This window comes from Numida meleagris, chromosome 2 (genome assembly GCF_002078875.1).
Source record: "Numida meleagris isolate 19003 breed g44 Domestic line chromosome 2, NumMel1.0, whole genome shotgun sequence".
NCBI lineage: Eukaryota > Metazoa > Chordata > Aves > Galliformes > Numididae > Numida > Numida meleagris.
In genome coordinates this window covers 42,624,393-42,640,942 of record NC_034410.1, presented here as the reverse complement: position 1 = coordinate 42,640,942, position 16,550 = coordinate 42,624,393, and the positions used below count along the sequence as shown (strand labels likewise).

Sequence of the window (16,550 nt, the reverse complement as noted above, 5' to 3'; positions counted from 1 at the left end):
TAGGGCATTTATGCAGGAAAAAAGGCCATTCTGGTCTTTGCTCTTGTAAAACACTTTCAAAGCTAAAACTAGAGCTCAAGTCTTTCTATCTGAGAGAGATAACGTAAAAAAGTCACAGGGCAATGTTATTATCAAGGTGGGTTGCCCATCTCCTAGACCCCATGGGTGTGTTAGGTTCATTCATCACCCCGTTCTGTCCCAGCTTTCCTGCTCTCTCCATGCTGAGTTTGCAGACCCCAGTGGGGCTTAGATTCCAACTCATCCCACTGGATGCACAGGCAGAACTGGAGCCATGCACAAGGATGCATGACAGGCATGTGAGCTACATGGACCGCTACTGGTGACCAGACTGGTCCTGCTCAGCCTATATCTCAGCCTGGCAATCTAAAGGAGTGACCTAAGCCAGACAGCAATACAGTGCAGGGATGGGATGGTCACCGAGCAGAAGCACACAACTAGGCTGAGAAATATCAAGTAACTTCAGATCGCTCCGAAGCCACTGCAGGATACTGTAGCAAACACACTGCCTGCATCAGAACCGGCCCTACCCAGTGTTCTCAGGCCAAGTAGATTTAGCAATAGGTTGTAAAGGACAGGGAAGAAAGCAGTCAATCTGACAGGTGTTTTGCTTAGAAATACCTTTATTTTATAAAGCCACAGTTTGTTCTGTAAAGTTTTACCACACTTATAAAAAAGGGGTCGACAATTCTGAGGGAAAAAAAAGAAAAGCTGAAAACATTTCTTGTAATTCAGGGTTACACAAAGGTTATATTTATAATATATATATATATTTATAATTTGGAGACAGTAGAGATGAAACTGCAACAGGAGGGCGGCCGTGGGGTCATATTTCAGAGACTTGCTCGTGTCCCACAAACAGCGTTTCCTGACAGAAGGGGTTCACGAGGACCATCCCGCTGTCGCGGTAGTCGCCGTTGGCAGGGGAGCGTGGCTCAGAGAGGTGGTCCTAGGAGAAGGGCAGAGAGCAGCATGAGCATGTCGCACCATCACCCTTCGGAGCACACAGGGCAGCCCGCCAGCGAGAGAAAAGGGCCGTTCCTTTTGTCCTGGGGGCACTCGGTCCCATCCCACAGAAAATGCCTGAATTCTGGGGGACTCCAAAAGGAGATCTAACCTCAGAGAGCCAGTTTTGCGGGCAGCAGGAGCCGTGCGTGAAGATAATCACTCACTGCCCTGATAATCCTCTTTTCTCTGATAATCCCCAACTCCGCTGATAATCAAGCTGATTTTTTCTCAGTAAGGGGACCCAGAAATCAGACACACCAAGCCTGTATTTGACCTTCCACTTTTCTTTGTTTTCACTTTCATGACGTATTGGAACAGTTTCCCATCTGACAGCTGGGCTTAACTCATGAAAGATGCATTTTCACTACTCTTTGAGGTCAGACAACAGAATAGATGGCTTGAAGCTACCAGTCCAGTAATGTTCCAATCAGTTTAAACTGACTCACATGGCAGCTTCTGGAGACCATGTGAATAGCCCTATCATGTGAAAGCTGCTTCTTGCTAAGTCTAGACCAGAATCCTGCTTTAGCGGGAGTTACATGATTATCAGGAAATTGGCGCTGATGAAATGGTCGTGAGTGCTTATCTTGTCACATCTCACAGGTTCCTTTCTGAACGCTTTTTTTTTTTCAGTTCAATGAGTTAGTTAGCCAGCTGATCTCCTGAAAATCACTTCAGCATAAGCTCAAACTCTTCACTGGTTCTAGGTTTTAAATACCTTTGAACTAAGCTAAATTATTCTTCTCCATCTCTGAGGCCAGCTAATATTTCCATCAGTAGGATCACCTGCCCACACATGAATACTACCACTGAAGCAGCCGTAGCCTTTCAGGAAAGGCTGATGAGTGTGCACCAGCACTATGCACTCCTATATGCTGATGTTTGGATTGCTAATACACTGGAGGTCTCACTCTCTAAACTGGTGTTTGAAAAACTATAGGCTTATTTATTATTATTTATTGCATCTTATGATACACTTGTTGGAGAGAGGTTGAGGCTTTTTGAAAAACTGTTGCCCTGAATATCCATAGGGATTTCAAGGCTTTATTAATATGACTTCCTCTCCTTGTCTCCCAGTATGGCTTCAGTTACGGTTTTCAAGCACTAGTTACGCAAGTGAGGTACCTCTGATGTCTCCAGGGACTGGATCTCTCTCGGTAACTCCACAGCATGCCTGTTGAAGTAGTCCATGGTAATAGCATTATTCCAATAGCTCAGATTGTTTTCTGGGTTGGATGTCTTTTTCTTCCTCCTCATGCAGCAGACTGTCAGCAGAACCGCTGTCAACAGAAACATGTCAAAAGATTGGTTATTTCCTTTCAAGAAGGACTCATCAGCAATGGGGATTTGGCTTAAAGTTACTTAAGGAGAGAGCTGGTGACCTTGGTTCACTACAGTTCACCCTCAGTTAGATCCAGTTCCCATCGAACAGAAACCACACAGTTAAGTCAAGATCTGACTCAAGAAGATGAGGCTTTGGGCTTGGCAGGATATGTAGTTTTCACTTTCTTCTTGACATGAGTTTATAAACCTTCTGATGTGGCTGCCTGGCTAATGAAGAAGCTCTGGTGTGGTAATGGATGGCATTTTAACATCAAGCCAGGGTGTGACAGACCCTCTTGGACAGAGGACTCTCCACAGGGACTGCAAAGGATGCCTCTGCACAGATGTCTTCTGCTTCTGGCATGTTCAGACCCTGCAGTTGTGAGCAGTGGGCAGTGACAGACACCAGGCCGAGGCTCAAATACCAAATTCACAAATGCATGTAGTTGTATGTCTTCAATATCTAAAGCCCCTGCTGCTGATCCCTGCCCCAGCAGCTCACATACATAATGTGGAGCATGTGACCATATCCAAAACAGAGGCTGCCACAGGAACAGAGGGGATTCTGCACAGGATGAGACAGCAACTGAGGAGGGCTGGGGATCCCCTCTGGCACCTGTCTTCTGTAGCTGACATTTCCGGGGTAGCACTGGCCCAAGTCAACCAGGACTGGGGTTTTCCTGCCTGTCTACATCAGGATGTGCTATTTAATGATGAGGCAACTGGAGTGCAATCTGTTCCCTACACTTGCCTGGGCTTTGTTGATGTCTGACCTTCGATTTGCCTCTGTGGAGCACATTTAATTTTCTTTGAGCCAAAATACTCAAGCTGAAGGTAAGGAAGCATGCAAAACTAAGTGACCAGAAAGTGAGACTTCCTGGTATGATGGTTTCTGATCTCAAGTCCATGGATACGGGCTGGTGGCAGTGGTGCCAGAATCTACTTTCTGGAATTACTCTCATTTTGATCATCTCCGTTGCAATTCATGTTTGCAATCTTGGCAATTTTATGAGAGCTGGGCAAACCCGCTGTAACAAACTTACTGCTCCCACTGGCCCTTGCTCAGGCAGAATTTAGGTGCATACAAAGGTTTATTCGGAGAAGTAATGCAAAGCTCGGTGTGCTCATTTTATACCTGTGGAACAAATTGAACATTTGGGCTTGTAATCTACCTGATTTATACAGACAGACAGGTAGCTGGGTGCATACTTACTTTGATTTGTACCTGTGAAATAGGGAATGCCCTGCTGTAAATTCACTCCATAATTTCTAAACCCCTCATGATAGAAAAGGAGAAAATATTCATGAAGCAGGAAAATATATTATTTTCCCAGCTACAGCAAAAATTATTTATTAGAATTATAGCCTGGGGAAAGAAAAGACTGCAGAGAGGTCAAAACTGCTTTGTATGTTTTGACAAACATTGCAGCTACCCATATGCCATGGATCTAATTTCGTCTCCCATCTATTCACATAAAATGGCAATACAAAAGCACAAGGCTAGAGCTCTATTTAAAACAAAAGAATAAGCTACTAAGAAAAAATGGTAATAGGTTTGAATCAGGCAGTTTATGTCTCATTCAAAGGGAAAGGTGAGCTTATGCTGTAAATCATCTTACAGAACTAATGGAAAAATCTCCTGCGCAATTTTAAAAAAGCTGGCCATTATCAAACATACTGTTATCCAGTCTGGGTAACAGCCAGCAACTGGTGCTGCTGAGCCCCCGTGCAGGGAGCCCCTTCCTTGCCAGCAGCACCACTCTCTGCCTGGGGAAATGCTCGACCTCCCCAAGGGCTCTGTCTTTGCTTCTCACTGTGCTCGGGCCCAGGAGGCTGCTCCGAGTCCCAGCCTAGCCTGAAGGCTTGTTAGGATGAGAAAGTGAAGTGAGACATACGTTTTATCCTCCCAGTGCAGGTGAGCATGAGTGGAGGCAGCAAGCCTTTGAGCTTGTCAGTGCACCAGCAACAAGTGCTCTCTGAGGCAAACCGCCATTCTGAAGTTGCCTGAGGAGATGAGAGCCCCAGGAAACCACTCTCTGTGCAAATATTTTGAAAACTCAAAGGTTTACAGCTTATAAAATGTTGTGGCTGCTGACAAGGAAGGATCGGATTTAGGTTTTAGGAGCTGCAAAGCCAGTGGCAATAAGTCGAGGAGATCTCTGCTCCTTCCAAGCAGGAAATGGCCTTGCCATGTGAAGATGTGTTTGCCATATAGCAACCATGCTCCCTCCCTTACTTATGCTCTTGGCCTCCAACCTCAGTGCACAACCGAGCAAATAGATGAAAAGTTGTGGAAAATGAGTACTGAGCTTCCTCAAACCTAATATATTTTAGCAGAAGGCTGTCTGCCTAAGCTGCTTCAAAGCAGAGGATGCTTGGCTTAAGAGGGAGAAAGAAGACAGCAGGGCTGGAAGGGGGTACTCCTCTTTCTCTCAAATTAACTGACCAACTTTAGGCTTATTTTAGTGAATCTAATGTAGCTCCTAGAACAATAATAGGAATGGGGTACAGTTCACCTATATTCTTGGATATCTGTTCAGTTCCATGGTTAGCATTATGTCTATTGTAGAAAACCTCTTTCCAGGCAGGCAGTTGTGATGGTCAGCTAGGACATGCTAAGTGGATGACATACAGAGAGGGCAAAGATGGTTTGGAATGGAAAAGCAGAACTAACAATGACAAGAGAGCTGGAAGAAAGGCTAGCTGCAATTCCCCTCCTGTCTTCCCTGTTACAATGTACCTCTGCAAGGATGAGAAAGTGCTGTTGTTCAGTGCTGCATATCGCCTTTGCCTCAGAGAAGGATGCCCTTTGGGCAGAAAACACGCCAACTCTGGTGTTCTGACACTCAGCTGGATCCTTCTTGGTGTCAGGAAAGCTGTACTGACTTTCTGCTTTGGCTGTTCCATTTTGCAGTTAATCCCAGGCACCACGAGATGGACATCTCAGTGATGTCCCTGGGACAGCCTGAAGCTCCCCATACTGTGATTACTATGCATGTTAGGAAACATCAGGAATTTTGTTCAGAGAGCTCAGAAGCATTCTGAGTATGCATCCATTGCCCCACTGCTGTTCTGGAGAGAGAAATGTCAACATACACATTTAGGGGCTAAGAGATGCTGATGCACTCCAGCTCTTGACACCGGCTTCTTTCTGATCCTAGAGCAAATCGCGTCAGCTCTGTCCAGTCCCTCACCTCTGAAACAGGACATGATGTATCCCACAAACAGGAGAAATGGGATTCTCAAGCAGTTATAAGTTTCCAGGCTGGTGGAAGCACACTGATCATCTGCTCTCACCTGCACAACACCTGCACACCAGGAGACCTTCGCCTGGTAACTCTGGTCTCCTGCCCATAAGCTGTATTTCAGATACAACACGTGATACAGGAGAACATCCCACTTTGTTTAAGGACCTGCAGTGACTGCATTTCCACCTCATTCCCAAGAAGTTTGTTCAATCCTTAATAACCATCATGGAGTCGTGTTTACATTTCCCTTGTAGGCCGAGCTCCTCCAGCTTCAGCCCCACTTCCTCAATCTCCTTTTGCCTTTTTTTGCTTTATTAAAAGCCTCCACTATGCCGTCAGCAACATCTCAAACCTGTGGGCTTAAGCCTTTGCCTGGACTATGTAATTTCACAAGTGGAGTTATATTGAATTTCTCAGCTCCTGAATCATTCACTTGGCTCCTTTCTAATATTCAGATTTAAAAAAAAAATCATAAGCTAGGATTATACACCGTATTCAGTACTAGCCTCATAAAGGCAGCATAAGGAGATCATACTAACTGCCTACAGTTATCTGGTAGTCTTCTGTCTATTCTTTCAATTCACATAAACATGTTACCATTCTTATATAGCTACATACCCCCTCCACCTGCTCCCCGACTCCACTTTAAACACAACTGAATGTTGAAAGTTAAAATTCAGGAAATATTCAGACTGCAGGATGTTAGGTTTTTTTTCTCCCTGTTTCTGTAGATCATCAGATAAAGACAGCTTGTAGAGAACCCTTGCCTTGATAGCTAAAATGGTATTTATCCAGATTTTCTTCCTTTTTCCTCATTTACTGTGACTGTATCTTAACTGCCCATCATTAAGCGCATCTGTAAGAGCATGCCCATCGCTTGGGCTGTCTGCAGCAGTACAGCCTCAGCTGTGTTGCAGGTATCACAGTGGGTTTTGTTACTGACCACCTGCAGACAGGGGCTCTTCTCAAGCTGGGTCAGAGCTCACCCTTGGGGAGGAGACTCAGTGCTTGGAATCACTCTCCCTTCAGACCAGGGAAGCAAACGTTTGCAGTTTTTGTGACTGAGAAGGTGGGTGAGATGATTTTGGAAAGTTTCACAGTGTGTGGAATGTGACTGCGCAGGGCTAGGTCCAAGGCAGTCCTTCGTCTATTCTTTGAGTTCTGCTGACATTTCCATTTGAGGCTCAGCCTTTCCCTCGTGTTTTCTCACGTCAGCAGAACTGATGGACTGAATTGACTTCTGTGCATCTGATTTGCAGGTTTCAGTTCTTCAATGTTTTACTGTGCTAGTCTATAATTACAGAGCTGTAAATCCTAGGAACCCAAGGAATGTGCCAGTGAGTTTTAGAACAAGTTCATATGGTGCCTCGTTCTGCATTGCGGCCACATGTGTGAGACAGGGGCACACACACGTGCAAAGGAATGTTCAAGGCTGCCTGAAGGACACTGCAAAACCAACTGCAACTGTGACATGCAGAAATTACTGATATCAGTGTTACATACCACTTTGCTTTTTGCATTATGGGAACATAATGATACGCTATCCTTCATTTTTGCAGCCCTCGAGTGGAGCAAGCAACATTACTCTCATTATTCATACCACAAAACCGAGGTACCAAAAGGTGAGATGATTTCCCCAGATTCACACAGCAGATGCGGCTCGTGCATTCCTATTCAAGACATTACTTATCTGCCTAGAATGTGAAGGCTTTTCAGTGGGACTCAGAACCCTATGCATCCTTATAAGGACTAGGAGGCTGCTGTGTGGAAGCTGTTCCTGCTTAATGCAGCTCAGGTATGCAACAGCACAAGGCTGGGCCTCGATGCCCTTCACACTTCTACTGGGCAGCATACCAAGGCAGGAGGACAGTGTTTTCTCAGCCCATGCTCACCACAGCTGTGAAGACCTCTCACTTAAAACACTTTCGTCCCTTGAAGAAGAAACAAAACCCAAAGAGCTGTTGTTTTATCTGTCTCTTAGCATCCAGACCAGAAGTGAGGAGTGATTGCAATACAGGTCCTTCTTCGGCTGTGAGCTCTGTGCCCTGGAGGTGGCGGCAGTCCTCTTTGCTGTGTACTGCTGCACACCGTGCGCTGTACGCTATGCACTGTACGCTGTATGTACACTGTATGCCACAGAAAACGTTTAAATGCCTGCCCATCCTGCATTTTAAAAGGAGAGTCCCTGTGAAGACCCAGAAATCTGGTCCTGAAGGCAAGACTTCAGTGTCTGTAAACACTCAGTTGTATTACAGCTGGTATAGGTAACTGGCAAAATAACAGCACCTGTTCTAAACTATAGCTTCCAAACACAAGAAGCAGCATAGATGCAGTCATATGAACACATACTGTTTATGACACATAAAGATATGCATAAAAGTTCCCACGATATAATTAGCAGTAGGTTAGAAATCCTGCCAACAGGCTCTTTATCTTACTAAAGATCATTAGTTACTAAAATCAATCATTAGTTATTTGCTTATATATGGCACACTACAAGCAGAGACATACACCAATGGACACGTAGGTCATGCTTCCTCTGCTTGTGCTGCGTGGCATTATGGGTTGCATTTTGCATTTGGATGCATTGTACTCAGATCATCTTTCTTTCTCAATACTCGTCTCAAACATAGTGAAGGGAAGAATTTAATTATCCTCTACTTCTAGTGATTGATAGACAAGGTACTGCTCACCAGGTCATCAAATATTGCTTCTTATTTTCATGCCGTGCTTGCTATAACCCACTTTCTCTTCTCCATCTTTCACAGAAGTATACATGCACACTTGCGCTTTTGTTTAACTTTGTTTTGACTGTCAGTCTTTTAGATTTAAGCCTTGCTTTGACCAGTGGTTTTAACCACATTGGTAGTGGCAGGACTGATGATCCCATGGGCAGAAGCCTAACAGATACGCTGAGCCAATCCAATAATTCTCAGCTGCCAAGAGGATTGGTCCTGCTCCCTTTCAAAGGACTGTATCCCTGCAGCTCGCCTGCTCCAGATATTGTGCTTACTGACCTGCAGGGAGCTGACTCAGCCCACTATGTGCAAAAAGAGCAAAGTGAATATTTTTGACCACTTTAGCAACCTGAAAGTGGTTCAGAGAGGTGCCAGGTGAGGACAGCAGTACCCCTTTGGGCAGGAGTATGCTGTGAGTAAGACTGACTCAGTCAACACATCTAACCGTGTTCTCAGCACTACTCGTAGCTGTAAATAACAGGATTAATACTCAGTATTGCTGGCGGCTACCCTTTTATTTTTCCACAGGCAGCGAAGCTAGGAAATGTTTGGTTTTGTTTCACTCCAAAAAGCATGACCACATCCCGTAACACACTGAGTGGCTTTTCCTTGGCTCCAAAAAGTGAAATACCAGAGAATATATTGTCCTATATTGCTGAAACAGCCTTGCTAAGTAGGGAACACGACAGTGTCCACTCAAGATTTCACATTATTCAACAACCTTTTGTTTTTGCAACTGAGTCAAATGATGAGACTCTAAACCAGCTCTGGAAACTAACAGGTGCTGGTTTCTCAGGTGCCTGATTCCTGTGGTCTGGAAGCCAACACTTCAAACTCTTTCGCTCCTGAAGCAGCTCCAGGTCAGCAGAATTAAAATGGAGGGAAATAACAAACTGGTTATCAGAATGATGTGACTTTAACACTGATGGTTCACAAACTGCCTGCAATGAAATATTTCATTGCACTGGTAAAACTGTAGTTCCCTAAGGTAACAAGTCATCATAATTATCATTAATCTTTTGGGTTAGCAGTGGGCTTTTAAAAATCAGTTCCTGGGCAGAATATAGCACTCAATAGATTAAACAGCTGCACAATTTTTGGTCACCAACTTAAACATTTTTAAGTAAAGCTGCTTTGCCTCCTACAGTTGTTCAGCTTTTGCCTTATACCCTCCAGTGGAGAGCCCCTGAAGACTACATGATTTCTAATAGCAACAGAGAAAGTATGCTTATCTAAGCATTATACTCTTGCACTTGGAGCTGCTCTCCATATGCACTTTGCTCAGTGAACGAGTTACAGGTCTAGTGACTGTTTCTCATCTATCTCAGTCTGCCCTGACACTGTTGGCTTTTCAACTACACCATGAATGGGTTGAAACCTGAATTTTAAGGAACATGAGAAAGAAATAGAAATAAAGCAACAATTAACTTACAACATGAGGATATTGGTACGCTGATGGCCAGAATGATCCAGACAATGTCCATCTTGCTGAGACAGATGGTAGCCCTGTGCTGGGGCTTGTCTCCCTCGGTGACATGGGAGATATTTCCTTGCACCCCAGGTTTCCAGGTCCCGGCAGGAACCAGCCTGTTGAGGAAGTTTCCGGTCGCGGTGGAACCAGCAGTGGACATGGAGCTGGACAACCCCGTGGCAGGCATGGTGGAGAGAGCGCTGCCCAGTGAGGTCGTGTCCGTCACCAGGCCCTGCTGTGTTGGAGAAGTGCCCTCGAGGTCCCCCACTGCTGGGGAGGAGATGCTGACATCAAAGCTGGGCTGGACTGAGTGACCTGCTGCTGCTGGTGCAGTTCCAGGGCCAGCAAACAAGGGGACATTTGTACTGAGATTCAAGGTTACCCAAGAGTTGTTTTTGCTCAGCATATCCCATACACCATAGTGGGTGGGTTTAAAAGGCACCGACACTGCTTCGGGATCAGTTGATGGTCCAGCAGTTGTGGTGGCAAAATCTCCTTTCTGCACAACTCGCTCAGCCCCATTCCCTTGCTCTGCTTCCCTAAGGCTTCCCGAGGTGTTGGGGTGGGGAGAAGGGTCTGAGGGTGTAGTTCTGGCCAGCCCCGTGCCATTGGGGTCGCTGGAGGTTGCAGTCTGGGACTGAAAGGGATGGTCTGTGAAAGGGCTCCTCAGGGTAGGGAAGGGAGAGTGCAGGGTCGTCTTTAGGTAAGGCTCTGAAGACTCTGTGAAGTTGCCTTTGAAAATCTGGAATATTTTCCCCTTGGGGCGAGTCTGTCCCGAGTACAAAGCACTCTGGTTATACAAATGATACGTTTCCTTTTCGCCAGCGTGAGGGCTGCTCGCCTGCGTTTGAGCAGTGGAAGCATTGCTCCCCGCCAGGCTGACAGGATGGGGGGCGGCGCGAGCAGAGGTGGGGACAGGCTCTGCCATGTGATGGTCCTTGTGGCGAGGTGTCGTTCCCATGGCTGTGACAGTGGTAGTGTCCATCAGGAGGCCCTGAGAGGAGGATACAGCAGGAGACAGTACCTGAACAGAAAACACCAGCTCTTCCGTCAGTGCCAAGATCAGTAGAACACCTGGAGGAAGAAAGAGAACGGGTGAGACACGGGGAGGGACAAGAAGATAGAGGACGCATGGCTGTGTGCTTGTGCTTTCTTCCTCCCAGCCGAGAGCCAGCCTAGCAGGAAAGCCTACCTTCCATGTGCTCCATGTGCTTTTCCAAAGAGGAGTTAGTGCCTCCAGGCACTGGAAGAGAAATAGGATCTGCAGTGGCTGTTTGGGACTAGTGAGGTGGGAAGGTGAAGGCTGCACAGAATCTCTGTGGTTAAGGGAGAAAGGAGCTTGCCATGTGGGCATTTTAAAGCATCATACATAGCAGTAGGTGAATCCCATGCAGAAGCTACAAAGCATCCTGCTCTTCAGTGGTAGAAACAAAAGATATTTTCATTTTTGTTTTGGCCTCCAGATAAATGGCCATATCATGATGGGGAACTTTAGTCTGCTCATTATTTTGGCTGCAAAATTGTAAATTTGGCTGCCTGCAGCCTTGGATGCCATTAAGCAATCTGTTTTTGAGAGAGCAGCTGCTTAGCCCTTGCTGAAAATCAGGTCAAGAAGGGACGTTCGATAAGGGGACTTCCTAGCTTATGATGCGTCCTTTACTTACAAACTTGGGAAATCTCATCTCTCATTCAGAGTATGAGATGTGGAAAATCCACAAACGTTAAAACCAATCAAGAAAATGTAACTATCACAGACACTTTAAAAAGCCATGTGACTACTGAGGATCTAACTCCACCTAACACAACTGCCCCTTTTCACACACTCATATACAAATTTTTGTTTGGGTCCTGTTCTGCACTTATAAGTGCTGTGGGATTTGATTCTGTGAGATTTACCTCCCGCCTCCCTCTGTAGGGCACATTGTTTCATGAGATGCCAGATTCACTCCACTGGGAACATCAATTCTTACATTTACTCAGAGTTCAGTTAATGGACACGGGCAGCTGCAATAGCATAAGCCTCTCCAGGACTCAGGGCTACTATGCCCTGAGTTAGCATGACCTGCAGGGACAGCATCAATCACATGTCACCATTTCCATATGTTGAAGCTGCCAAGTGTACTGTGGACCTCTGCCCACTAGGAAGCACTTGGGATGAGTCTGTTTTGCATGGCCCACTGAGCATCATCAGATGGCACCACTAGCACACTGCTAGTGTGAATTTCAGCCCAGGATCTCAAGGGGAAAGACGTCGTCACTGTCTTAAAAAAACAAGGAGATAAGTTCATCAAAACTGCAGGACCCTAAACAGAGTAATGACCTTCCAGCCAAGACTGTGCAGTGCCTTCCTGCACATTCCGCCCTCCAGGTTTGCCAGCTCTCTCTGTCAGTGTTGTTATGCCATTTACTTCTACCCTACAAGGGAATGTCTGCAGTGGGCACCAGCAGAGAACTGGAAACTGGAATGGGACTACCTCTTTGATTAGGTGCCCACTGGGTCCGAAGACTGTGTTGCATGTTAGCCAGAGGTAAATGCCATGAAATGTGTTTATTCCAACTCAATACACGTAGCAGAAACTCACCGAAGGAGCTAAGAGCTGTGCTTTGATCGCCAACCATCATTTCTGAAGCAGAACAGCACAGAGCTCTGCAACCACCAAAATTCACCTCATCTTGCCCCAGATGCCTCCCGCTCGTTTGCAGGGCATTCTGAAGATCTGAACACTTCTAAACGCACTGAACACTGACTCAATAATGCAGTGAGAGCCACTTAAAAGCAGTGCACTTTCCAATACCTGATGCTAAAATTAGCTCATATTTTTTTTATTTCTGAAATAAATGCCTGTCGAGTAAGTGATCCTCGGGGATACTGCTTCAAGATTCCTAGCCTGACACAGACAATATGCTCTTAGCAGAACACCTAGTCAAAGAGAAAAATGTGTTCTATCCACTAAAGTGCAACCAGAAGATCAGATCACAGTGTATTCGTGGAGCATCACTCTTGGAAATGAAAGGCAGGAATCATCTTCGCATTTTTGGCAGCACTTACTCTGAGGTCAAGGTCAAAGCAGATATTCCAGTGTCCATATGGCTCATATTGCATGCCAAGACAAGTAGCTGCTACAGAACAAATACAAAGAGGAAAGGATGAAAAATTATTTTGGATTTGGTTGGTGTGTGGAGATAATGTTTCAGGAAACTTTAGGCCTGCTGTTCTGGGCACGCATGACAAAGGGCACTGGCAGATCTCAGGACACACAAGATTGCAATGATTGGAGTGGTCTTTGTGCAACTACTTTCACATCTCACATCGAGAAAAACCTTATTGGATTAATGCCTTTTTTTTTTTTTTTTAAATGCAGGATATTCCTTAAGTAATAAGGAAGTTGTCACCTTTTCTGCATGCTATGCCCTGAGGTCAGCAACCCTAATCTTTGGCTAAAGGCCTAATATCCATCCCTACCACTTGAAATGCTGATAAATCAGAAGCTTGCTCCTGGAAGTATTTATAATCTCTCTGGGGCAGCCTGTTGTGGTAGCAGGCCCGGGAAGCCAGATACACTTAGCTAGTACCTTTATATTACTTGTAAAATGTTAATAGCTATTCAAAGGAAATACTACTCTGTCATAAGCCACTTATTTGACAATAAAAAATAACACTGATAATATTCGGCTTTCTCAAGCTGTGACAGTCAGTTTTTGCTTGTCTGCTGGCCTCCCTTTAACAGTCCCTGCAGGACCACCATGGCCCCATCAGCTGCAGCTCCATAGGACATTTTTTTTCCTGGATTAGCAGGCAGAAGTAACTCTCTCAGAGACGACCAGAGCTAATGTGTGTCCAGAACTACTTAAAACATACTTGGCTTGGTAGATCATTGTAAAAATAGCTGGTGCTGTACATTTAGGGAAAACCAGCTGGTAATAATGACTTCACAGTGGGCTTTGCTGGCCCTTTTAAGTAGAATTAATTGGTTTTCAAATTGATCAACAGCCAATTGGAAAGCAAAAGTGAAGTTGGAATCCGTATGTTCAGCACCATCCGTGCGGGGACTCCTGCACATAGGCTGTTTGGATTTGCAATTGCCTGGGTGCCCAGAGCTCTCACTTTTCTATCACTTGAGGGTACTCAGTAACATACAAAGTGGGACTATTATTATGGTCCCTGATATCAGACTGCACCATCTGGCAACTCTGGCCTGGGCCTGGCAAAATCATATACTTTATTTCTCTACCAAGGTGCAGGAGGCATTCATCACAGAAATGGGCTTAACCCTCCATTCCCAACCTCACTCTCCTTCTCAAATGCCCCTGCACCGAGGAACAGGCCACCAGCTTAGCCACAAGCAGATTACCCCTGAAATGAAACCTATTGGTTGCTATAAAGTTGTCATGGCCCAAGTGATGACATCCCAGATGATACGGTACATGGGCAGATGGACTTGGTCAGATCAAAACCCAGTTCTGCAGCCTTAGCCAAAGTCCTTCAGTCCTGGCTGCCAGAGACTCCTCGGATTGACCTTAGTTTAGGACGTAAGCTCTTTGGGGTAAGAGCTGGCAGTACTTTCTATATGCTGCCATTGTGACAATACAGACTGATATAAGTACATTATAGCAAAAAATAGTGAATAATTATATTTTCAAAGGTCAATTCACACCATTAGTTTTTTTTTCATAAAGGGCCATTTCTACATTATAGGAGCTCATGCTCAGAAGGGGTCATACTGGTTTGACTTTTAAATGCTGCGTGTCAAATTCCCACTTTTGGAGTCCAAATTTATGACTGCATTAAAACCATTCAACCCTAATGAGAAGGTTCAATGGCCTAATGTCTCAGCAGTCTGAACTGTGCCATCCCATGTTCTTGCATACTGTACCAAGAATTGAATGTTAAGTACAAAATGAATTGACTCAAGGATGAAGCACAGCAGAGTGACAGTAGAGTGTACAGAGAGAGGACCAGTGTATGTTTAGCCATAAAAACCCTTAATGACAATGTGGTGAAATGGTTCCAGTCTCAGCAGGACCTTCCTGCAGTGCTTCTTCCCACTGTATGCTCATGGGATGAGTCCAGAAATGGTGTGTACGGTTTTGCACATCAGAAAAATGAAGGAACTCCCATAACAGCAGTTTTTAAAAAGACTGGAGTTGACGTCCTCAACAATATCAGGGAGTCTGAACATCAGGAACATTCTGCTTTCCTAGGTGATGAAGTCAGAAGGGCATCTCTACCCAAAGTCTCACCTTTGAGAATCATTTGGAACTTCCTCACTATTCTTTTGAGACAGGAGCCAGAGCCGGGTCTCTCTGAATTGGAAAAATGAAGCAACTCTGGCCCCAGCAGTTCAAGTTCTTTCACCATTTTATCTCAGCACCCCAGCAGTCCCTGCCAGGATGGGGTCTTGGTTTCAGGTAGGAGATACTACCTCCCAGTGCTGCACTGGGTGCTCTGTGGGCACGCTGTATGGCACCGTTCTGCATGGGATGGCAGTTGTGTGTGCAGTTGCTGGGTCAGCTCTCGCATTCAGCCTCCCTGGGGCACCACCGCTAAACAACACTAACTTACATAACTCACGATCTAAGCCCCATGGAAAGGTTCCCAATGGCTTTAGCAAGCTTTGGACCAAGCTCTAATTGCCGAAGACACAGTGGAAACTTTTGAGCTGTACATTCGCATTTTCTACAGCCAATGAATATGCACAAAGAGCTCAGTCTGGCGTTTGACCCCTTCTGGCCTCTTCTACCTCAGGCCTCACAGCAAGACAGATAGAGACACCCCAAGCAGCACCTGGCAAACGTTTTTCCTCTAGGAAGTCACGAAGGGTTTTCTGTGCAGATGCATACTGCTGGAGTCATTATTTCAGACCGCTGTGGGCATAGGAGGCACAGGGAGCTGCTTTACAAAGGACCCATTATCCACAGGCCCAGTGCCAGGAAGCACATGGGCAGCGTGAGGCTCCCCATGCTTCTGACCATCTTGCCTTACTGAGTGATGGTAAGGGTCGTGCAAAGCCTGCTCAGAGCACCAGCAATGTTATTGTTGCACAGAAAGCTTTCTTCCCAACACAATTAACATATCACGTGGCTCTCTGCAAACCCAAAACATTATAGGCAGCAAAATGGGTCTTTAATAGGTGGAAACTGTATAGCAAGTGCATATGATTATTTTTGTTATGGTCGTTTTCTTTGTGGTTTCTCAAAGCAATGTGATTTTCACACACAGTGAAGCAGCCTTTGTACAAACAAAGAGTTAAGCAAATGTCATCCCTATGACTGGTGGAGGAACCGGGGGAAGAAAAGTAGGTTACTCTGCATAGAAAATTTCTCTTCTCTGCCTATCAGCGGCTGTCATGCCAGCACTCCCAGGTATTAACTTACAAGTTATTGTCTGCTTTCCCTTGTAAGTATGAGACAGTGCGATCAAGCCCAACTTCAGTACCCAAAGTATTTGATAAAACGTACAGAATGAGACACATGGATTAACAGCTCTATTTGCAGTAACGCAGCGCAGCATCAGCAGAAGCTCTGGAAATCACATGAATAAACACAAATTAAGCAGTGCTCACTGACATTCCCTGTGAAACAACATTAATGGTAGCTATGGTTTTCATGCAGCAAGTATGTCTTGGTCCTTTAACAACACAAAAACACTGCTGAACACCATTATTGTTCCTAAGGTGCATTTCCATCAGAAAACTCCGCAAATAAAATTCATTTTTGGTCCTCCAGGGATCTCCACAATGAGTG

At 45.3% G+C, this 16,550-nt stretch overlaps 1 protein-coding gene across 3 annotated transcripts in view; it reads right to left on the bottom strand.

The window, feature by feature from the left end:
- TMEM108 (transmembrane protein 108) overlaps nucleotides 617-16,550 on the bottom strand; it is a 159,238-nt gene continuing 143,304 nt past the window's right edge. For all 3 annotated transcript variants that reach the window (XM_021387621.1, XM_021387620.1, XM_021387622.1), the window contains 3 exons: nucleotides 9,768-10,880; nucleotides 2,152-2,306; nucleotides 617-967 (listed from right to left, as the gene is read on the bottom strand). In XM_021387621.1, the coding sequence (XP_021243296.1) occupies nucleotides 845-967; nucleotides 2,152-2,306; nucleotides 9,768-10,880 (1,391 nt within the window). In that variant the 3' untranslated portion in view covers nucleotides 617-844. The remainder of the gene's footprint in view (nucleotides 968-2,151; nucleotides 2,307-9,767; nucleotides 10,881-16,550) is intronic.